Source organism: Coffea arabica, chromosome 2e (genome assembly GCF_036785885.1).
Source record: "Coffea arabica cultivar ET-39 chromosome 2e, Coffea Arabica ET-39 HiFi, whole genome shotgun sequence".
In the NCBI taxonomy this organism is placed as follows: Eukaryota; Viridiplantae; Streptophyta; class Magnoliopsida; order Gentianales; family Rubiaceae; genus Coffea; species Coffea arabica.
This window is the reverse complement of record NC_092313.1, coordinates 24,151,100-24,175,493: the sequence shown is the minus strand read 5'-3', so window position 1 is coordinate 24,175,493 and position 24,394 is coordinate 24,151,100. Positions and strand designations below refer to the sequence as shown.

The 24,394-nt window shown below is 36.5% G+C and overlaps 3 protein-coding genes and 1 long non-coding RNA gene across 5 annotated transcripts; 2 read left to right on the top strand and 2 right to left on the bottom strand.

Annotated features, from left to right (window-relative positions):
- Positions 1–108: 108 nt before the first annotated feature.
- LOC113732078 (putative ABC transporter C family member 15) lies at positions 109–11,703 on the top strand. Its single transcript, XM_027257680.2, has 11 exons — positions 109–446; positions 3,904–6,251; positions 6,513–6,599; positions 7,008–7,655; positions 8,686–8,850; positions 9,122–9,416; positions 9,601–9,815; positions 10,038–10,343; positions 10,706–10,769; positions 10,868–11,107; positions 11,212–11,703. The coding sequence occupies exons 1-11, from the start codon at positions 416–418 to the stop codon at positions 11,337–11,339; spliced, it is 4,527 nt and encodes a 1,508-aa protein (XP_027113481.1). The 5' UTR covers positions 109–415; the 3' UTR covers positions 11,340–11,703.
- LOC140036919 (uncharacterized) lies at positions 8,562–9,722 on the bottom strand. Its single transcript, XR_011840514.1, has 2 exons — positions 9,583–9,722; positions 8,562–9,476 (listed from the first exon to the last, which is right to left on the bottom strand). It is a non-coding gene; the product is annotated as an uncharacterized lncRNA (long non-coding RNA).
- Positions 11,704–12,379: 676 nt separating the features above from the next.
- On the top strand, positions 12,380–15,311 carry LOC113732080 (uncharacterized). The gene is made up of 4 exons (XM_027257682.2): positions 12,380–12,532; positions 13,635–13,731; positions 14,691–14,745; positions 14,835–15,311. The coding sequence occupies exons 1-4, from the start codon at positions 12,380–12,382 to the stop codon at positions 15,034–15,036; spliced, it is 507 nt and encodes a 168-aa protein (XP_027113483.1). The 3' UTR covers positions 15,037–15,311.
- A 199-nt stretch (positions 15,312–15,510) lies between these two features.
- Positions 15,511–23,478, bottom strand: LOC113732079 (ribose-phosphate pyrophosphokinase 5, chloroplastic-like). Of its 2 annotated transcripts, XM_027257681.2 has the most exons (9): positions 23,276–23,478; positions 22,877–23,065; positions 21,111–21,359; positions 20,216–20,359; positions 19,842–20,009; positions 17,962–18,031; positions 17,052–17,133; positions 16,234–16,393; positions 15,511–15,824 (listed from the first exon to the last, which is right to left on the bottom strand). In XM_027257681.2, exons 1-9 carry the CDS (start codon positions 23,363–23,365, stop codon positions 15,786–15,788), a joined length of 1,191 nt encoding a protein of 396 aa, XP_027113482.2. In that variant the 5' UTR covers positions 23,366–23,478; the 3' UTR covers positions 15,511–15,785. The 2 variants fall into 2 exon arrangements, with proteins under 2 accessions (XP_027113482.2, XP_071936165.1); XM_072080064.1 differs by lacking the exons at positions 22,877–23,065; positions 23,276–23,478 and adding an exon at positions 21,551–22,247.
- Between the last annotated feature and the right edge of the window lie 916 nt (positions 23,479–24,394).

Sequence of the window (24,394 nt, the reverse complement as noted above, 5' to 3'; positions counted from 1 at the left end):
TTCATATGCAAAAGCTTGCATGCAGACATCTCATCTCAAGTCTTATATCACACAAGGAAACATGGTAATGAGTTAAAAAATCCAGCCAAAGGACTGTCCTTAAAAGTTACAATCACGTGCAAAAACCCTACAACAATCAGATCAGGACAAACAAAGAACTATTTCCTTATGCACAATCCCCCAACTCCAGCTTTCTTCAACCCTCTGATCATCTTTCACCAACGCCAACAGACACATAGAACATGGTGTCTTCTTATAAACAACTGAGGTAGGATATCATATATGCTGTAACTGCTATATAACCTCAGTACCAAAACTTCACGTCCATATTAACACCTTACAAGAAGTACTACGTACAAGTTGAGAAGCCCTTAAACCTGGAGGTGGAAGCTTTTTCTTGGTTTTGGAAGCAATTATGATGAGGTCCACCATCGGCAGCCCAGAAGGTAAGTGTAATCTGACTTTCTTCTCTGAAGTAGTATACTATTTTTAGCAACCATGCATGCTAATATACTGTGGACTGTAAAATTCCATGGAACTTCTCATGACTAAGTACATAATCTGTCCTACTTCCTAGACTGTAGACTACAAAAATGGAGCATAAAACTTAACGAACACATGCTTCATCATTGATACTTTCTTTCTGTGTTTGTGGGACGATGAAACAGTAAATTAATATTCTACCGTGTTCACCAGCTAACAAAAAATATTCATTCCATCGTTCTTTAGTTCATCCAAAAGTTTATTTAGCTCTTTTCGAGGCCAAATAAAAATCATTTTGTTCTCATAGATCTTCCCTTATAATCTTGAAACACCACGAATAAGTTGGATCATGTTTATCAGTAGTTTTCCTTTTAAACAAACCAATCCATGTCGTTCCATAATTAAATAAAAATAATGTTGTCGATTTCTCATAGATGCTCCTAAATAATTCTGTTTTGGACCATTGGGTCTCGTAAACAATTTCTACTTCATAGTAAATTGTGTGGAGTCGAACTTAAGGGTTATTAATTAGCAAAGAACTCTGAATGTGAGTTAATTGTGTCATTGAGTCATCGGACCAATAATGTCTCATTGTGAACTAATCTCTGCTACTCAAATTATGATTGTAGCTACCAGATTGCATAAATGATTAGACTACGTCGGTGAATAGTAGAAAATCTTTTGCAAACCTGCCCTTAAATCTAGAAATAAGCTTACTTTTTGCGGAATTTTTGCATTTGGTCTTTGCTTTATATAGAAAAGAGCGAGAAAATTAAATGCCTGTGATGCGAGGAATGCGTTTACAGCAGCAGAATAACGTTTCGATTCTCAAGAGATATGTGACTTGAAAGACATCCACCAAGGCAAGTTTCAACTTTCAAGTGCCATCATCCACCAAAATCTTTGTACAAAAAATTAATTATACCATTCTACTGTTTTTTTTTTTTTTTAATATTCAAATCGTGAAAGCTACAAACTTTCATAAAGTGTTAAAAGTGGGCAAGAGAAACAAATAAAAGATAAAGGGCTGAACACAAGGAATGAATCCACGCCTGAAGTTGCCAAAAGGCACACGACAATTTGAACTAATTTTTATTTGCCAACACGTTAATACGTCCAAATATAGGAAACTTTTGTAATCAGTGGACAGTACTGGACTGAACACTGGACAGAGTAATGTAAAATACTACTGGAATTGATTTCTTTTTTCTGTTATTTATACTCAGGGATGATCTCAAAAACCTCCCCTGAGATTTTTGAAAATTGTGGCCACCTCTCTTAAGATTTGAAAAATTACACTTATCTCTCTTGATACTATGAAAAGACTATGATGCTTTCACAAATTTTAAGTGAAAATGAGTTTAAAACAGAAAAATAAAAATTATTTTCTGATAATCCTTCTTTATCCTAAAATTCTAATGTCATCTAGTCTAGTAAATTAGATTTCATTCCAAATTTTTTTGACGAGATTTATTAATCAATTTACAAAAAATCGACCGACCAAATAAGGAAGCACTTGTTAAAATAAGTATCTTCAAAAATTACTTAACCAAAAAAATGTCCAAAGTACCAAAAAAGAATGCTACAAAATATGTCTTAAATTTTCCTGCAAAAAACTAACCTGAAATTTTCACTTAACGGTTAATGGTGATAGTTCACTTTTTAGCATTTAATTTGTTTTACATATTAGAGAGGGGTAATATTGGATATTCATTGATTTTTTTGCTTACATCATCAATTATTACAAAGACATACTTACTAGGGGAGGTTTCCATAAATTTTCAAATCTCAGGGGAGATAGCTATAATTATTAAAAACCTCAGGGGAGGTTTCTAAAATTATCCCTTATACTAAAGCAAAATATGTATTTGTGTGTGGGTTTTGGGGGGGGGGGGTGTTGGTAGTCCTTTTTTTTTCCAATTATCTGGAAAGGGAAAATTTGCTTATAGCTGCATGCTGAGAATTGGTGGATCTGTTGATGTATATGGATGGAATACTTAGCAACATAGCTTCAAGAAAATGAATAATTTAACTCTTAAAATTCTTGAATTAAGAATTACACTCAAAATAAGTGCAAGCTGATTTTTTTTCCCTTCTAAAAAAAATTGTGTTAGCTTGAACCTTTTGCATAAGCATTGACCATTTCTTTCTTCATACTTCTACTATTGTCAAGTGCTCTTCGCAAAATCAATTCTAGTGTTTTACTTACGATGGCTAATTATCCTTGTAAAGGAAATTTTTACAGTTTCCTTCAAGCAAAGGTTTTTGATGCCGTTAGCCTTTTCCTTGTAAAGGAAATTAATAACCGTTGCCAGGCAACACTAGCTTTGGCAGACATTTCTTGACTCCAATTTTGACAATCTGGATTTATGTGGACAAATTTGAATACGTTAACCAACAAGTGGTGAACAACTAATGATAACTTGTACAGTGTTATTGTATTCACATCATAATAGATTTTAATATTATGGATTTTTCTGTCTACATAACCTAATATGTATATACGCATATTAATAATTATTACCGTTCCTTGTATTGATACATTTTTTCTAATTAATTTTACCTTTATTAGACACACCCTGACGTTATTATCAAGTTATTCATGAACAACTAATATTACCATTTATTTTTTGTCTTGTGCTAAATGGTAAGTATGTTCAATGCAGGATGATATGGTGCAATGAATTTGGCTGTTACATTAAAACTATTAGACCACATAAAATTTCCAAGGGGTCAGCATTTGAATTTTTCAGATTCACCTACTATAGTCGTTACATTTCCCTCTCCCAAAAAAGGGTGAAAAAATCTAAGTCATTATGGGGCAAAATATATAATCAAAGTGGCTGACGACGATTGCAACAAATTCTAACATTTACCCTGAATGATTGCATCCTTGAACTGAACAGCCGACTTCTAAGGGAGAAAGACTTGAATCCTTACTGGGATTAGACAACTCAACCTTGGCATCTTATTTTGAGAAACCATTGTACTCTTGAGTGTAATCCCCTTAAAATCTCCAAGAGGGTTATAAATAATTAGACGATTGCTGCAAGTTTCGTTCCTTAGATCAAAGATGGTCAATGATGATAAGAACCACGATAGAGAAGGCATCCCAGGAAGCTAACTATTTGATATGGTGCAATCTACCATTAACATTCAATCTTCCGGTGCTACAAAGCCTGTTAAGAACAGTATGGTTTAATTTCAACCCTTGATAGTTAATAAGAAAGAAGGACTTCTGGATATGCATTGTGTATACTTATTAATAGTCTCCATGTTTCTTATGCATAGTAGCATCAGAACGTTATCTGGTAACATATAGTATACGAGTCCAGTAAAAACACTGCTTGGACGCTATGTTGTTTTGATTTGTACTCCCAAGATGAGTAATAATGCAATGTTGTTCTTTGATCATGGCAGGTCTAATGCTCCTACAGTTTCGCATCCCATGGCGACAGCTACTTTCATCATCTTGCTTGTTGGAAGATGCGAGCATTGTCCCGCAACTTGGTTTCTTGGGTGTCTTACTGCTCCAATTCATAATATATGTTGTAGAATCAAAATGCAGAGGCAGAAAAAAGAGTATGGCTGGAGAAAAGTGTTCTGTGGGTGCAAAGGTTGGGCTTAGTTACAAGCTGACCCTTGTTTGCTCCATTTTACTTCTCGGAGCTCATTTCCTCGAGCTGCTGATGCTACAGAGTAATAATTCGGCTCACTGTGCATTGGAAGTGCCAAATTATGCCTCAGAGACGATGCAAGTAATTTCATGGTCCATTTCATTAATTCTGCTGTATAAAATACTAAGAGACAAACAAGTCAGGTTGCCTTGGATCATCAGGATCTGGTGGATATCCAGCTTCTTGATATCTCTTGCATCTGCGGCTATCGATGGAAATTATATCATAATAAACCATGAAAGCCTCAAAGTCCAATCATATGCTGACGCCTTGAATCTTCTTGCATCTGCATTCCTACTTGTCATTTCAATACGAGGCAGAACAGGCATTGTGCTTGACATCCCAAATGGCATCACTGCCCCACTTTTGAATGGAAAAAGTGAAAAGCATTTGGAAGGAAAACAAGATTGTCCATATGGGAGAGCCACTCTTCTCCAACTGGTGACATTTTCATGGCTCAATCCGCTCTTTGAGGTGGGGATTAAGAAGCCACTTGATCAGGATGAAGTCCCAGAAGTTGATTTCAGGGACTCGGCTCATAACCTGTCTCGATCCTTTGATGATTGCCTTGAACATGTAAGGAAAAAAGATGGAACAGCAAATCCGTCTATTTATAAGGCAATATATATATTTGCATGGAAGAAAGCAGCAATTAATGCCCTTTTTGCAGTTATAAGTGCATCATCATCTTACGTTGGCCCCTATCTCATTGACGATTTTGTAAATTTCCTAACTGAGAAAAAGTTCAGGAGCTTAGGAAGTGGCTATCTACTTGCATTGGGTTTTCTGAGTGCAAAAATGGTTGAAACAATAGCGCAGAGGCAGTGGATATTTGGAGCTCGCCAACTAGGCCTTCGGTTAAGAGCAGCTCTGATATCTCAAATATACCAGAAGGGCATAGTTCTATCAAGTAAATCACGTCAAAGCCACACCAGTGGGGAGATCATTAACTATATGAGCGTTGATGTCCAAAGAATTACAGACTTCATCTGGTACTTGAACACAATTTGGATGTTGCCTATACAAATTTCCCTGGCTATCTACGTTCTACACACAAATCTGGGATTGGGATCACTTGTAGCTTTGGTTGTAACTCTGATAATAATGTGTGGAAACATACCACTGACTAGAATCCTGAAGAGATTCCAAACTAAAATAATGGAGTCAAAAGATGATAGGATGAAAGCTACTTCAGAAGTTCTTCGCAACATGAAGACAATAAAACTTCAGGCATGGGACAGTTATTTCCTAGACAAACTAGAAATTCTAAGGCAAACTGAGTACAATTGGTTATGGAAGTCATTAAGATTGCTGGCATTAACAGCTTTCATATTCTGGGGATCGCCAGCTTTTATATCTGTTATGACTTTTGGTGGATGTGTTTTAATGGGAATCCCTCTCACTGCAGGGCGAGTCTTATCAGCATTGGCAACATTTCGCATGCTCCAAGATCCCATATTTAATCTACCAGATTTATTGTCTGTAATTGCTCAGGGAAAAGTTTCTGCAGATAGAATTGCTTCTTTCCTGCAGCAAGATGAAGTTCAATCAGATGCAGTTTTGTACCATTCTTGTAGTGATACAGAATTTTCAGTTGAGATAGATGGTGGAAAATTCTGCTGGAATACTGAATCAGGAAGTGCAACACTTGATGGAATAAACTTAAGGGTAAAAAGAGGAATGAAGGTGGCAATATGTGGCACTGTTGGATCAGGAAAGTCCAGTTTGCTCTCATGTGTACTTGGAGAGATGTCAAAGCAGTCAGGGACGGTGAAGATCAGTGGTACTAAGGCTTATGTCCCTCAATCCCCATGGATATTGACAGGAGATATTAGAGAAAACATTCTCTTTGGAAACCCATATGACAGTGACAAGTATAATAGAACAGTTGAAGCATGTGCTCTTACAAAGGACTTAGAGCTTTTTTCTGCTGGCGACCTAACTGAGATAGGAGAAAGAGGAATAAACATGAGTGGAGGCCAGAAGCAAAGAATACAAATTGCCCGTGCTGTCTACCAAGATGCTGATATTTATCTCCTCGACGACCCTTTCAGTGCTGTGGATGCTCATACAGGCACACAACTGTTCCAGGTCAGCAGATTTAGGATTTTTGTCTTGATTAATAATAATACATTTTGCAAGGTCCTACTGTTCCACACAAAATGCTTTAACTTAAAATGATTCAGTGGAAGAACAGTTGTTCTTGAAATGTTTTATGAATTCCCTTTACATTTATGTCTGACCTAAAGTAACCATGATACCCTGATGTGTTTTTGTGTGTGTGTGTATAGTGAAAAATCTGAAGTCTCACATAATTTTGATACCACGTTAAGTTTTGTTTCATTTCTTCAGGATTGTTTGATGGGAATCCTCAAGGACAAGACTATACTTTATGTCACCCACCAAGTTGAGTTTCTTCCAGCTGCAGATCTCATTTTGGTAAGAAAGAAAAATGCATGGTTGCTAGTATAACTTTGTCATTTAAATTTGACTAAGCACTAAATATATTTCAAGTGTTACATATTCTTGTTGCCCAAGAGAAAAGGAAGCTTCAATATGATCTGACTGATACTGATTCACATTGGAGTTTTGTCCACGTTGATGATAGATATGTTTCCCGATGTTGATGTGTATATACAAGTATTTGATGGGAAACACAAGAGGCTCTTGAAGATGGAACCATTTTATGAAGTTTGTCTCTTCAATCTTACATTGAGTACTGAAACCATACAAATGATCAGGGAATCTTAAGGATGATTTTCCACCCAAAGTTATGTACAGTTGACTTCAGCATATTACATTATTCTATCATAAAGGTTTCAGGTTGTATCTGGTAAATTGTAACAGGTGATGCAAAATGGAAGAATTGCACAAGCTGGTTCATTTGAAGAACTTCTAAAACACAATGTTGGGTTTGAAGTCATCGTTGGGGCCCACAATGAAGCTCTAGAATCAATTCTGAAAGTTGAAAGCTCTAGTAGAACTTTCAATCATGAAACTGATGGTGGTGAATCTAATTCAGAACCTAATCCAAATGCAGAATTTCCACACACGAAACAAGATTCCGAGCACAATCTATGTGTTGAAATAGCAGAAAAAGAAGGACGGTTGGTACAGGATGAAGAAAGAGAAAAGGGAAGTATTGGGAAGGAAGTTTACTGGTCTTACTTGACCATCGTGAAACGTGGTGCCTTTGTTCCAATAATTTTACTTGCTCAATCATCATTCCAAGCATTGCAGATAGCCAGCAATTATTGGATGGCATGGGCCTGTCCTACTGGGAATCATGAACCAGTTGTTGGGATGCACTTCATACTATTTGTTTATGTACTTCTTGCCATTGGAAGTTCACTTTGTGTGCTGATCCGAGCCACATTATTGGCTATAACAGGCCTTTTGACCTCAGAGAAGCTATTCAGCAACATGCTGCACAGCATTATTCGTGCTCCTATGGCTTTCTTTGACTCAACTCCAACTGGAAGAATTTTAAACAGGGTACGTAAGCATGATTAAACAGGATAAAATATTTAACTATTGTTGTCATTGGAAGCTGAAAACTTTCGTGCAACATTGAATTTTTTTAGTGTTCTTTACTTTGGCTGTCTGTCTTGGAGTTAATCTTATCATGTAGGCATTAAGAGCTTCAGCATAGGCTAGTTAAGAATTTCTGTAGTTAAAAAGTAGAAAGCAGATCAAGAGATAGGTTAACAGAAAAAACCAATTCTTAAGTGTCTGTATAGCTGCTAATTGATCTGAATTTGCAAATTATGGTTTTCTGTTATTGTCTGATATGTCATAAGCATCAAGACATTTAGTCTATGCTAGATGAAACTCGGCATAGAGAACTTATATCATTTGAAAGTTTTATCAAATCCAATCAGTTTGTAGCAAAGAAAATAAGCAAATTGTATGATAGGCAGCAAATTAACCAACCTTCAATGACATACTACATTTTGCAAGATTTACAGGAACTTGATATCAAGAAGAGAGACAGTAAGCAGGATATCTGAAGGAATTGACCATATAATATTCCTCTAATGGTCTAACCGTCTTTGTTGTTTGTACTGGACAAAATTCATCTATTGCTTCATCAAATAGTGCTAGCTTTTTCAACCAATTGAGAATAACTATGCGACTGACAAGCTCCGCATGAAATGGGCAATACTCCATCTTTAATTGACCAAATCTATCTGGTGGGATTATTATATGACTGACTAGCTCCTCAAGAAATGGATACATGCTAGGCATATTCAAGCTCAGATATTAAATGCATACTTGCTTAATCATGGGCGCTGCCTAAACTTGAAAATGAGTTCTTGGAGCCTATTGATCATCCTAAATACAAAGGAGCGCATAAATTGGGCCAAATGCATGGGAAAGGCAAAGGTTTCAGTATACTACTTATGAGGCAAATTTAAGTTTCACACTATTAGATTTCTGATATCATGGAGTTCACGTTTTTTTTCTCTTGATACTCCGGAATATAGTGTTTAAGAATGAAAACAACCATTTATGTCATGCACAGGCATCAACAGATCAAAGTGTCCTAGACTTGGAGTTGGCAAACAAAATAGGCTGGTGTGCATTCTCAATTATCCAGTTACTTGGAACCATAGCAGTCATGTCGCAGGTAGCATGGGAAGTGTTTGTCCTCTTCATTCCTGTCACAGCCATCTGCATATGGTACCAGGTAAATCATTTTGACCCTTGCTATTGCACTCAAGTCAATTCTTTGGAGAATTCAAAAGCTGTTTTATAATACTTAACCTCAGAGGGAGAAATCCTGAATCATATTCAAAAGCTTATTACTACAGTTCTACATTCAGATTTTAGCAGGAAGCAGGAACAAATCTGTCATGCAAAATATTTTAGACCGATTAGACATATTTTAATGCAATTTTCAGGTTGCCACATAGCAAATCCTTACAGTATAATCCTACATCTATTCATCAAATTTTCAGCGATATTACATACCAACGGCAAGAGAATTGGCACGTTTAGCTGGTATACAGAGAGCTCCAATCCTCCATCACTTCGCTGAGTCACTAGCTGGAGCAGCAACAATACGCGCTTTTGACCAAAAATGTCGCTTCATTGACTCAAACCTCTGTCTCATCGACAACCATTCAAGACCATGGTTTCACAATGTGTCAGCAATGGAGTGGCTTTCTTTCAGACTGAATCAGTTATCCAACTTTGTGTTTGCCTTCTCACTCGTTTTGCTTGTGACTCTACCAGATGGAATCATAGATCCCAGTAAGCATCGAAACTACTGCATTTCTAAGTATATAATCACTGATCACATGTAAAGTACTCCTGTCATAGTGCAAATGGTGGACGTTAATCCATGAAAGGCATAAGCCCCTGTGGGAAAAACTATATCAAACTCCTTCATTTACTGCATGCTCTTGCAAAGACTTACCTAGTGAATATTCTACAGGCATTGCCGGGCTGGCAGTAACATATGGCATCAATTTGAATGTTCAGCAAGCTTCAGTTATTTGGAATATATGCAATGCTGATAACAAAATGATATCAGTGGAAAGGATTCTTCAGTATTCGAACATTGCCAGTGAAGCACCCTTAGTTATTGAAGATCACAGACCACCAGGAAATTGGCCAGATATCGGAACAATTCAATTCACAAACTTAAAGGTAAGTTCGTTTTCAGAACAAAAAGGTTCATTAATCCCGTAACTAATATGCTTAATTCTAAGTGCAACATTATCATTTTTGTTGTGCATAATCTGCTGCATTACATACTAATGAGCTGTAGAAAAAATATGCAAATAAAGAATAGACAGAGCATGAGAGTAAGTCTTCTATACTCTTTGGCTTTTGTTTTTGATAATGAAACTATTCATGGTCTGTCCACAGATCCGGTATGCTGAGCATCTACCATCTGTATTAAAGAGTATAACCTGCACATTTCCTGGGAAGAAGAAAGTTGGTGTTGTTGGAAGGACAGGAAGTGGTAAATCAACTCTCATTCAGGCCATCTTTAGGATTGTAGAGCCCAGTGAGGGAAGTATCATAATTGATGACGTGGACATCACCAAAATAGGGCTTCATGACTTGAGATCAAGGCTTAGCATCATCCCCCAAGATCCTACAATGTTCGAAGGAACAGTTAGAGGAAATCTTGATCCATTAGACCAGTACTCTGACTATGAAATTTGGGAGGTAAAGTTTTCCACGATAGCTAAAGCAGTAGATACCTGTTTTAATATGCATTTACATTGATCCCGAACCTCTCTAAGCTCATTTAGAATACAGAATTTCAAACAAAAAAAAAAAAGAAATTTATCAAGTTGAGTGAATCATAAATGTACGCTTGGCACATAATGCAACAGTACAGATGTTAAAAGTAGTCAGCAGAATTGCGAGGGAATTTTTTTGGCAACATTTCAGTTGATAAGCCTAGCCCTGTAAACATTTGATCTTTTTAATGTTGGATAGAAAGATGAAATGGACTAATCATCACGAATGATTATTTATAATTGCACTTTCTTATCAGCTGAGTAGATTTATCTTATACCTCCCAGGCTCTAGACAAATGTCAGTTAGGTGATTTGATGCGGGGGAAGCCAGAGAAGCTAGAAACTACAGGTCACATACTTGCCTTGGACTATTATCTCAAATGCAATGCTTAGGTGGTGATAAAATGTGTACTAAACTATCTTTCTTTTAATGCAACTAACATACAGTGGTTGAAAATGGGGAAAACTGGAGTGTCGGCCAGAGGCAATTATTCTGTCTTGGTAGAGCCTTGCTAAAGAAGAGCACAGTTCTTGTCTTAGATGAAGCCACTGCATCTGTTGATTCTGCAACCGATGGTACAATACAAAAGATCATCAGTCAAGAATTTAAAGATCGAACAGTCGTTACTATAGCTCACAGAATCCACACAGTTATAGATAGTGATCTTGTATTGGTCCTCAGTGATGGTAAGAAAACAAATGAACATCTCAATTTTTTCTTACATGTGCTTCTAGTTGTGTGCTCTTTGGTGTTCAATTCATTAAACTCATGATTGTTGTTCCATGAACAGGGCGGATAGCCGAGTATGACACACCAGCAAAGCTACTGGAAAGAGAGGATTCTTTCTTCTCAAGATTGATAAGAGAGTACTCAAAAAGATCACAGAGTTTTAGTAGCTTTTCCAAGATTCAAAGCTAACTCTGATCACAAGATGCAGGAAAACCAAATTGGAGGCATCCTGACCACCAAGATATCATAATTACCATGGTGTAAGTGAAGTCTTCTCAGAAGCAAAAGAAAGTTTGAACAAGTCATAGCCACAATGAAAGATACAGTACGTGGCTGCAGCACCAAGAACTCCTTAAGCTACATTAGACAAAGCATTCTTGATTTTATCCTCGGGTTAAAATATGTTTTGCCTACAGATTTTGGTTTATGTCAGAAACCATAATAGAGAGATCTCCACAATGTAATAGAGTCATTCACAAAGTATTCATGCACCATTTATTCTGCGGAAAAAAAACTACTTTTGCAATAACATGAGTTGCAGTTCATGAACAAACTCCCTATTTTTATGTATGATCCAATCCTGGGACTACAATTTCTTGCAAAGTTGTGACTAAAGATTTAAGCGAATGATAGAAGACCCTAAAGTTTTTAACCAAATATTTGTAAGTCACTTAACTTATCCAGCAACAATCTAATGTTCTTAGATGCAAAAAACCTGCTTCTTGGTAATTGTACAGGTGAGTACACAAATTCTTTACAGCACTTGAACCTTACAAATAATAATAGTTTAGTTCAAAAGAATCAAACCATGATTTTCAAGAATCTTACAAATAGTTAATAATCATATTAGTTAGTTTACAACTAACAAGAATCAACAACTAGTGGCTGAGTGCTTTTAGTACACAACCTCAAAGATTAGTCATTAGTGTGATTACAACAACAGGGGCACCGAGAAGGCGTGGCATTTGGTTCTAATACCATTTCACGTCTTTACAGTTCATGGGTCATGAAAGACGTGGGCAGAGGACCGTCAAAAACCACGTCTTGGACATATATGTAATTCACATCATCTGAAAGAAACTCCAATCCATTGTGATTATACAGTAGAAAGAGAGAGACTACTACAAGTGAGGTATAGGAGATCAAATGAAACCCGATAGCTTTGTGGCCCAATAACCGTTATCAGCAATCACAGTGGAGGAATTTTGACGGCAGTATATTCCTATCAGATGAGTGCTCAGAATCTGGTGGCAGCCGTTAGATTGGAAGCCATAAATTCAGCCGGCGGTGCAACTCCTCCACCTAACCATAACCCTTCACCAATTTCGACAGCTAGGCCTCTGCTTTCAGTTTCAAAGCCATCTTGGATAGTCAGAACTGAGGTATGATCAATGATGCAGAAAGACCACTTTCTTTTTGCCCTCTGCATATATATAGTTTTGATGATGAATCTTTGTATGTGCAGTTCTTATTAATGGTATTGATTATGAATGTTGTCTTTTATCACGCTGGAAATGTTTAACTAGGAATAATAATCAATAATGCTTGTTGCAAGAAGTATTTTATTGGTTAATGGTGAGAAATAGTGAGGTGCCTTCACTAATAAAAGTTGATTTTTGGAGATGTATATATTTTCTTTTAGTACATCATGTTACTATGCTAAGGCAGAACAGGGAAATGGGGTCGGTTGGAGTCCAACCTGCCATGATTAGTGGAATAGGAAAGGTGACTTTACCACTTGGGTCAAATTTTTTGTTGCAAATAGTAGTTTGGTTTGAGGTTTGGCATAGGCCACGTGATTATGTGGCAGACTGTAAGAATGTAATATTTCCGCAATGAAATGGAGAATAACTCATAACTAAGGAGCAAAAGTAGTGGAAAAGAAGCTGCATGGCTGAAACTAGGAAGAGGAATGAGAGGGGGATTAGTGAGTTGGATGAATTCCAAGAAAGATGATGGAATTTTTTGAATTAAAAAAATGCCATTGGATAAAACTCGTTATGGCACGGCTCTTGGAGTCACAACCAAAGACCATAAGTATTTAGATGCTAAGCTGCCTGGTTAAACTGTTGCTACAAGGAGCTATGAGGAATTTGGAGAAATTGTAGCTACATTTGCTGTCTGGTCCATTTCCTAAATTCCATTTTAGGTGTCAAATTTGTATGGCTGCTGAAGAACTGACTTCAGTCATTACCAGATTCTCAATTATTTTTCAGCAATCTTTTTAGAAGCACTAGATGTATGCATTTTGCACTGACTTAAAAACAAAGAGAGCAGCAAGTCAAGCAACTGAACTCTTCAATCAGAGGGCATATCTGTTTTCCTTCTATTAAATGTTAATATTAACTTTTGGTGCTGGAAATAATGACTCCATTAAAATTTTATGTATTATTGTTTATCACCAAGTGCGTGCTCATTTGTCACTAGTCAAAGTTTAAATCTTATATTGAGCTTTATCCCTCTCTGATATTGTTCCTGTTGTAGTCAAATGTGTGGAGAGAACAAAGAAAGAAGCCAGATCCACCTTGCGTAGTGTGTAGAGGGAGCGGCAGAGTTAGTTGCCATAATTGCCATGGGATAGGTTCGTATACCGTTCCTTCGCATTCTGAGCTTCTCTTATTTGTTGGCTTAGCTGTATGGTATATGAACCTTTTGTCTGTAGCAGTAATTCAGACCTTGCACCTTTTTAATTTTTATACAGGTCAATGTCCTTTGTCACTTCAACTTAGATGGCTGGACTAATTATGAATTTATCTGGAATGTTAGGCCTCCTAGAGTATTCATTTGGTAGTCCTAGTTCAATCTGCTGAAGCACCACTGTTTTGGTTCTAGTATGAACTATATGTTGTCTTCTATGTATAATCTCTCTAATCTAGTCTGGCTTTCCTTTGTTTTTTTTTTTTTTTGTTGGGGGGGGGGGGGGGGGGAGGAGAGGGTTGGCAGTTAGCTTTATCATTGAATCTGCTGTCTGTTTCTTCGTAGGTCAAGCTAGAACCAGTAGTACCCAATTCTATGTCATGAGCGTATAATACAATCTACTTTCCCTTCAACTTCATTTTCTTGATGCATTTTTTGTAAGGCATTGTTCCTGACTAGACAGAATCGATCCCTTAGTAGCCACTTTGATAACCAAAGATGCCTGACTGGTTTATGAGGCAGTGGAGAATGGCCAACTTTAGCAAGAAAGGAGCAACTCGAGGATGCTAAATATTATCTCCCTACGCATTTCAAGACTGATAGATACTATGTGGATGAATGGCATTGCACACGACTGAGAACTTCTTTTCTAGACAGCAAACAAATAAGTTCCCTTGGTAATCTAAAGAACCTGCTTTTTTGTTTAGCAATGCCACTCTTTATAGCTAATTAACCATTTATATAGTCGTTTTTGGAATGGAATGCTGCATTTTCCTCCCCTGGTATTTGTATTTTGGTTGTTTAAATTTACCTTCATTTTAGGTTTCTTTAACAACTACAGTACTTTTCAAATATGGGAAGTGGTTTCATGAGTTGCGTGACTTTGCATCGTGCATAATGCAGGGAGGACAAATTTCACACATCTTACAATACTTCCTAAAGGAGCATGGCCAAAATGGTGAGGTATCAGTATAATTTCTATGTTTCAATTGTGTGTCCTGGAATATGCTCTTGATCTGAGGATTGCCCACATGTTGCCCACTGCAGGTGCAGGGACTGTGGTGGGAGTGGCCTTAGCTACTGCTCCCGTTGTCTTGGAACTGGGGAGTACAGGTATATTATGGGATTTCACTTCATGAAAATGAAAAGTGATGAATCCGAAGATATTACAAGACATCAAGGTCAAAGAAAACCAAGAAGACGAAGTCCAGAAGATTTACTTCAAAGAGATGAAATAGATTCAACTTAAGTGAAATTGATGACCGTCTGCTTTGCAATTTGAGTACAAATAGTGAAGCGCTGCTGTTGTTCAAGTGTGGCTGCAGTTGCCGTTGAGAGGGAAATGGTAGCTGTGGATATCCTTAAAGGTGATAATGCTACACATATTGTCCTTTCAGGCTTTTTTGAAGAACTTTTTCTTTGTAGGTTTCCATGTTAGTTTGGGGATGGCTGCTGAGAACCATACCTGATCTTGTAAATTAGTTTTTGGTGTCAATGCTAAGATATCATACTCCTTCAGTATAATCCATTAGAGCAACATAGGACGCAGCATGCATTCTTCTCCTGCATCGATCAAAGTCGAATGATACAAATACCAAAAAGATGCACATGGAGATATCATATTTGACAAAAGGGAATTGATAATCCTCGCAGAGAAAGTCAATATTGAAAAAAAATATCATTCTACTGATAATATAATGTAACCAGTGAAACGAACCAGGAATGACCAAAGCTCCCAAATTATTTATATATACTGGCATCAAGTCATTCTCAGTTACAAGATTTACATTTGGCAATAACTATTCTACACCACAGATGAGGTACATAAGAAATATCATACAACAGGGGTGACAAAGTCCAGACAATTTTAGGAAAAATGAAATGCTGGATGCTACTAAAGAATGAAAATTTTATCCACAGCATTGCTTCCAGGCCAGAAGCTGTACTTCACACAATCTCAAAACAGGAAAAAAAAAAAAAAAGCTCACTCGAAACTGATCAATCAATGCCCAAGCTGGAATAGGGTTCAAAGCTTCCCTGAAAGCCAAGATATTAAGAAGAAACGTCAAAAAATGAAGGAAAGAACTGAAATCCTCATACAGAGATTTTATAAACCAAGCACTGAATCAATTAGAGGATGTTCAAAGCACCAATTGAAATATGAAGCAAGCATTGACGTCCCAATACTGGAGTGAGAGTTCATACAAGGTGTCATGGGCCAACTAAACTATACCAAGGGAGAAACAAAACTCTAAGTTCCTCTGATCCTTTTTTTTGATAAAAAGCAAATTTCATTAACTTTAAGCTCCTCTGATCCTTGTTTAAACGTATTTCACCAAGCAGAATGTGTTATAATCAAAGGAAAAAGAGGAGGTAAATCCTCATCTGCTAGGGCACAAATATAAAGTTATGAAGCAAACATATATTTGGTTGAAGTAATACTCACAGAACAATCATCATGAACGCGCCAAATGGTCTCACCCAAAAGGTTTGCAACAGATAGAACTGTAAGCTGGGGAAAATAGTTCTGCTCTGCTAAAGGGATGGTGTTTGTTACGATCACCTCTTGGAACAATCCATTTGACAACCTTTCTATTGCAGGAGGACTGAAAAAGACCAGATAGACAAAATACTTTAGCAGAACCCAGATAAACGTGAGGAACCATGCTAATTGCAGATCATAGTGTGAATGCTAAATAATATTACCCCGCTCACTACTAAGTACAAGTCCAAAGAAAAGTTCATTGGAGAAGGAAACAGTAAATGGGAACTGAAAAGAATATCATATGCTATTGGTCTTGCACACAAGGTTCTAATACAGATCTGCCTCAGAACTTTTCCACAACAATATCCAGAATACTCCAGAACATAAACATTTTTGTGCCAAAAACCCACGAGTCATATGCAATTACCATCTTCAGATGTGTTTCTGAGGCTAGCAACTACTTGGAGAAAAAAAAATTCAAGACAAAAATGGCTCTACCACTAATGTGCTATTCAAAAGTTGAAGTCATGAAAACTCAATCCAGCCAACTTCATAGATGTGGTCAACTACCACATGAAAGAGTAAAATCAGAATTTATTAAAATTCTATTATTATTTTTAGCCCTATGTGGTGTTATTGAGGAAATGAATTTTTAAGAGGAAACAAGATTATTAAGATTTTATCTTCAGCTTGATATTAAGCTTATTGAGAACCACTTTCAATTGGAGCAGCTTTATCATATGTAAGTAATGGAGCATTATGCACTGGAGATGTAGTACCTGAAAACAGCATGGGTGCAGCATGCATAAACTTCCCTAGCTCCCTCTTGATGTAATAGTGCTGCACCTTTTGCAATGGTGCCTGGAAGTCAGCAGCAAATTGGAATTTTAACATGTTATACAACCACTAAAACATAAGACTACAATAAATAGGTAGTGACCCAAACTTATTATAAACAAAGATGATAGTCACTCCATTTGCTCCCGGAAGGATCAAAATTCAGTGAGAGGATACATGGATTGGTCTAAAATTTCCATCAAGGAAACAGGTGTGGTTTCTAAGATTTGCTTGGACAAAAGACCAATGGGCTGAGTAATCAACCACCAGTACAAGGTGACAAAAATTACATATGTTATCTTCATAAACAAGTTATTCTAACAACGAAATAAAGCACAAGAGAGAGGTAAAAAAGAAAGTCTAGCATGTAGCATGTCACTATATCAGTACGTTTTGGCATAGCAACAAAACAAGATCAAAGAAAGGCATTGACTTCCATAAATGGCATAAATCAGCTGAATCAATCACAGGCGGGCAACATCACAACTAGCCCAAGATGACAAAAAGCAAAGTAGAAGTAAAGCATATTGGAAGCCCAATCATGTATAGATAACTATTAGTACCTAGAATAGCAGACACAGATAAAGGCAAACCAGTTTATGGCAGATTTCCCGAGAATTAAAATACACAAAACACAGAGCGCTTCACTTCTTCCAGCCCCCCTTATACTTTAGAGACACCAGGCATGCCCGTCCCATGTACAAAAAGAAGCTGGGAGATGGGGACGGGGATTCAACTTAAACTCAAATAGTTGGATTTGCCTTTGATGCCATGGATATTTTTTATATTTCCATTTGTTAACAAAATGAGGCATAAGTAATAAATCAGGAGCATGAATCCAGGAATGCTTACCAGCAGTATCTATCATGTCATCCACCATAACTGCTACTTTTCCCTTTACATCACCGATCAAATTCAACACCTGGGGAATTGATACATCCATGCAATTGTGCAAGCTTTTCAGTTGGAAGTCATTGGAAGATGAAGTAGCCACTGATAACACTAAAATGCGAATGAAAAATCTATCATATGGAAAAGTAATGCAGAATTATGAAGATAAATCTACAGTGGGAATAAATCAAGAATGAGCCAGCATTGTATCTAAAATTTCAGAGTATCGAGGATTGCAGAGAGAGAAAGGATTGTGTTAAATTTTCTTTTTAAGTAAAAGGCAACGTCTGATGACGAAAAATTGGACAAGAAGCAAGAAGAGGCATATCCATGCACCAACTACAATGAACAAAGGAAATAAAATAACAGTAAATCCAGAAGATCCTTCCTATCTCGAACATTAGATACTCTGTAATTAGTTGGTTGAAATGCAACCATTGAGCAACATAAGTGAAAAGTAAGATTGAACCACATGCAGAGAGAAGGACAAAGAGCTGGAGCTCATCTAGTGGAGATGTTCGAACTGGAGGTCAAAAACTAAACAGATGTTATTGACAGATTATTGGTTCTAGTTCTCCAATTAACTGATCTTCACAACCTGACATTTCTGATTTGGTCCCTGATGATTATATGATCAACTTCAGCAAGGGAAGCTATATTTATACCTAATTCCTGCTGATATTAACAATTTGACCTTAAAAATCAGTAAAATAACTCAAAAGGAACTGATGAGGGCATGCAGAAGCTGTCAAGCATGTGGTTTGATTAACATAGTAGTTCATAAAGTCTCCAACCTAAATATCCACATTACAGACTGCTTCTATTCAGGTTGAGAACTTAAGGGGCAGAGTGCTTCTATTCAGGTTGAAAGCTTAAGGGTTTATTTGATAAACCAAACCAGCTAAGAAGAAGGCTGACAATGCATCTCTGATTCCAGCAACCAGAAAATCAGTTACTCAATAAACAAACTAAACTACTGAAGTAGAATTTACACTGCCCATGATTTAATCCATCTTCAATGAGCCTAAAACAAGAAGAAACCTCAGGAGCCATCAAAAGGTAGGCAAGCAACAAAGAGGTCAAGAAGCAACAAAAGAGAATTTGACTTAACATTGTAGGTTCTTCAGCTGTAACTAGCAGTAATTATATGAAAACAGTGAAAAAAATTTAGGTAAAACATTGCACATAGGTAAATTATAACTTTAAAGATAGAAGTAAGAAGAAAAGTGTCAGAAAATCAGGAATCTGGCTCCCGGCATACATATACTATGCATAGTAGCTTAGAAGTAAAACAATAGAAGGAAGAAGAACAAAAGTGACTTTTAAAATATAACAAAGGATATAAATTTTTTTAATAAAGCCTCTATGATAAACATATAATTCATAGCAACCTATGAGCATACATGACTTAGGAAGCATATTGTAACACATAAAACAAGATTATTGTCTTCAATTTTACTTGAGAAGCATCAATGGTTATACTTGTTTCATCCAAAACACACATTAATCGCTTATGTCTCCAAAAGAATTAGCCATGTAAAGGTCCATGATACCAACAGAATCAAAGATGATTACATGGTTTCATCCACCTATGTAAAAAAATTTAAAAAGTAAAAAGGTGTCAGACTTCTGAATAACTCAAGCTGAACTTTCGATGCAATAAACCAAATGACTCACTAATGGAAAAGGTAACTTATGTTGTAGATAAAGAATAGCCACTTCAACAGCACTATAAAATGCCTCTACATTCTTAACACTGAAATTGGATAACATTTACTTAATTCCTTAAAGTTAATCAACGTGAGTGAACATCACCAGCAGATTTAATGTACAGGACTTACCTCAGCTACATTGTGTCCTTGACGCCTTTTATCAACAATAGCAAGGGGTGCATCGGAGAGTTTTTTGGCAAAAGCTCTTGCCCTTGCTACCCCCCCAACATCTGGTGATACCACAACCAGATCATCTGTACATTTTGTCTTGCTGGCAAGGTAATCAAGTATGACAGGCTGCAAGCATACATAAGCATTGAAAGCATATTAGTTAACTAAAAATCTGCAAGATAGGACTTTTTAATTTAACTTAGAGTAAATCTGCTAAAAACTTGCGAAACATAAAAGTTAGGCTGTTTGGCCATGCCAGTTTCACTCCAAATTCATGTTTTATCCTGTTTTCACAAGTACAAATTCACAATAAGTGATATCTGTTCCACTACCTGCCCATGGACGTGGTCAATAGGTATGTCGAAGTAGCCCATTGATTGCCCAGAATGAAGATCGCAAGCAAGAACACGGTCTGCACCTGCTTCAGTAATCAGATTTGCAACAAGTTTGGCTGCAATTGATTCACGCCCTTGACTCTGAAAGAGAAGCAGATGTACCCAACACATGATTTTAGAGGAAAACCACTATAGCAATCAGCTTATAACAATTCATGGCATCCATGACTATTTTGTTTCAGTGAGTCAGCCGATCTTTCTAGGACAACTTTGGGCAGATTCCCGGGGCTCTCAAAGCCCCTCCTCAAGTTCACAAGAATAAATACTCCTGAATGTCCATAAATGAAATCCAAGTATCTGCTTCTTACTACTTCCACTACATTAATCAATTATTTTTCTTTTTGATACTTCAACAGTAAAAAGCAACCAAAAAGCAAGCAATAATCAGAATATAACTTTATGCTAGAAGGAAAATCAACTTAAAAACAGCATCAACTACCTGCACTAATGAAAAGTGCAGTGAATCAAAACCTAATCGAATAGATATTCAATCCCAATCTATCATGCTAAGAAGACATAAGATTTGCAAGACCATCATTACCTAATCACGAGAGAATGAATGGAAAATGTAACGTGATTGTCGAATCTCATTGCAATTTATTTAAGAGTTAATTACAGTGTTGGTACCTTAAATGTTTTAGCATTCTGTCAAAGCTAGGTAAGAGAGTATATTCTAGATCTCAACACCTTTGAATGACTGAATAGCAAGAAATAACAACATTTCCCTCCATGAATCTTATTGCTTAGTTTTACTGCTTTTATTAAGTGTTCATGTCTAATTGCACCTAGATCACATCATTATCTATTTCAAGCTGCCTTAATGTAAACTTACCTTACGGTCAGCCCTGGCATAACCAAAATAAGGGATCACAGCAGTTATGGTTTTTGCAGAAGCCCTCCGACAAGCATCAATCATTATCAAGAGCTCCATGAGATTTTCATTTGCTGGAGGACAGGTTGGTTGCACAAGATATACATCGCATCCTCTGACACTGTCTTGTAATTGAACATAAATCTCGCCATCAGCAAAACGTTTTATCCTAATTTTTCCGAGCTCGAGACCCATGTAGCAAGCAATTTCCTGTAAAATACAATGTCCTATATGAAATATAGCTAGCAATCTTCAGGTCTGTTTGTTTCAACTAAAAAGATTTTCCAGAAAATATTTTCCATGATTTCCGCAGTTTGGTTCAATTTAGCCCCAAGAAAATGATTTCTCCTGTAAAATCTTTTCCATAAGTGGGTATAAAATAACTTCACGTATAAACTTACTCAAGTTATTTTCCACCCTTTAATCCCATCACTTTTGGCCTTAGTTACCTTCATCAACATAAGAAGTAAAAGGCCCATGGGAAACAGTTCCGGTGGGATTGTCCGACATCTGTCGGCAAAACATCGAGCCTTTCCCCCCACCCACCTCTTTTCATTTCATGTTATTCCTCCTCTCACATAAACGCAATCCAACCTATTGCACATCCCATTGCATCTGCGTTGGACTTACAGAAACAATTAAGATCTATGGAAACAGGAAGGATCTAGAGAGACAAAACAAGGAGATTGGTGACATAAAGAAAGAAGAGATCTCAGAGAAACTTTTACAAGAGGGAGAAAGTCTTTTAAGATTGGCCACGGAGGAGAAAGATGAACTAATTCTATATATCACTAACAGCATCCAGCTTTTGCTTTGGAAATTTCAATCTGAGATCCTCTAGATCTTTGGAACAATTTTGGCGGTAAAATATTCTTGTGAGACTTGGTTTTGTTTCATTGTCATCTTCAATATCTTATGACCGGTTATGGTTGAGTTGGAAAACTGACATTGATCATTCATGTAGCTATTGCTTTAATCTCTTCTTGGCCAGAGAATGATGGCAGGGGTCGTGCATGTGGTGGAGGAAAGTTTTTTGTGGTGGAGACAGTAGAGGAATGGTGGAGACGGCCGACGGGAGAGGACTTCTTGATATGGTGAGGAATTGAATTAATTACTTGTGAGGATAAATGTTTACCAAAAGTAACCAAACAGATGAAAATTAGAAAGAAAACTTTTTCCAGAAAAAAGACTTCCAACGGAATTATTATCCCAAAGAAAATATTTTACATCCTACCAAACAGACCCTTAAAGCACGAACCATTCCCAAACCCTTTCATCTCTAAGAAATAACCGTACCCCAAAAAAAAAGTTGAAATCAACAATAATAAATATGAAAAATTCACAAACTGCTGTACATGAAGTCAATAGATCAGTATAAAGGCTGATTCTTTCTACTTTGCAATTCAACAAAAAAGTTTGCATAGAATGAAAGGAGAAGATAATTCTATGCTTAGCTCTTTATCACTCTCAAAAGTGGTAACATTTAACTATCCATTACTGCCTGTCCCCATGAACTCAAACATGAACATTGCACGTTTTGGAGGGCTTAGATGACAACATCAACTTCAATACTTAATAAATTAGACCTTCAAATTAGTAGTATAAGGCATGGTTAAACAATAAGAACAAAAATACGAACTTCCAAGTCTTCAATATGAAATTGATGCCCCACTTAATAATCTGGAGTAACATTCCAAAAAGGCAATTGCTTTGTATGACTCACTAACCTGAGCAAGTAAAGGATTGGCAGTCCCAGAGAAGATCTTGAGCCTGGTATCACTTTTCTGAACTGGGATTCTTTCAATATGAGTGGAAGTTAAAAAACTTGGAAAGGATGCAGTTTGCTCCCCGTTGGCAAGAGGCATCACTGGTTTTCCATTGTCCTTAAATTTCAATGGCTCTGCCACATTACACCTCTACAAATACGAGAAGACCATACATAAATCAAAACCCACTATAATTTTTCAAGTAATAACTCCAGTATGCTTACAATTCAGTTCAATCAATACAGAAAATAATGAATGAATCAGTGCATGGACAAACTGTACATAAAAGCGTGACTCTTTTTATATTAGGTCTTACTTGGAACATGCATAAGAAAGGAGGAGAAGATGAGGAATACTTACAATCAAGAAGCGGTTTGTGGGGGAAGAAAATGGAAAACAAGGATTTGGTTGAGCTACAAGACCTCCTGGGAAGGCCAAGGAGGCCATCATTTTCCCCTCTGAATTTAGTTGGTAATCTTGAAGATTGAAAAAGCTGGGGGTTTTAGGGGGAATAAGTCAGAAATGAGAAATAGGGGTTAGGGAACCTTAGAGTACCCTGTGGACTGGGACTCTCTTATGTTTTATTCGCGAGGGAAACACGTCTACATGGAGAACAATAAAATTTAGGGATAATTGCAGAAACCACCCCTGAGGTTTTTGATATTTGCATTGACCTCCCTTGTAGTTTGAAAAATTACACTGACCTCCTCTGAGTTTACTAATCCTTTGCAAATTCAGTTCAAACGATTAAAATATTATTTTAGAGAGTGAAATTAGAATTTTGTACCAAATTTATCCTTTGTACTACATGTCCAATGAATGACAAAGTACTACAAATCAATTGACAATTAATAAACATTAAGGAGTATAGTTTATAGGCAAATACGCATTACCTATTTAAAGTACCGGCTCTTTATCGGTATTTTACTTTCAAACATTTAATTTAATACAAATACTTACGCTCAAATACAGATTTGTATTTACTTTCAAATATTTCATTTTTGTTAAATACAAAAACTACCAATCTCTCTTCCGTAAAAATATTAATATAACAATTTTCAATTTTAGTTACAAACATTTATGTATTTAACATAAATTAAATGATTCAGAATAAAATGCCCATAAAGAGCCAATACTTTACTCATGTAATGAATGAAAGCCATAAAGAATTAATACTTTATGGGCCATTTCTTTTTTTTTAAATATTTAATTTATATTAAATAAATAACCTACCGATTTCCTTTTCGCAAGAATATTACTGTAATACTTTTTGAATTTTACTTATAAACATTGATATATTTATCATAAATTAAATGTTTGAAAGTAAAATACCCGTAAAGAGCCGGTATTTTAAATGAGTAATATGTGTTTGCCCATAAAGAGCCGGTAACTATTTAAAGTACCGGTTCTTTACGGGTATTTTACTTTAAAATGTTTAATTTAATACAAATATTTACGCTCAAATACAAATTTGTATTT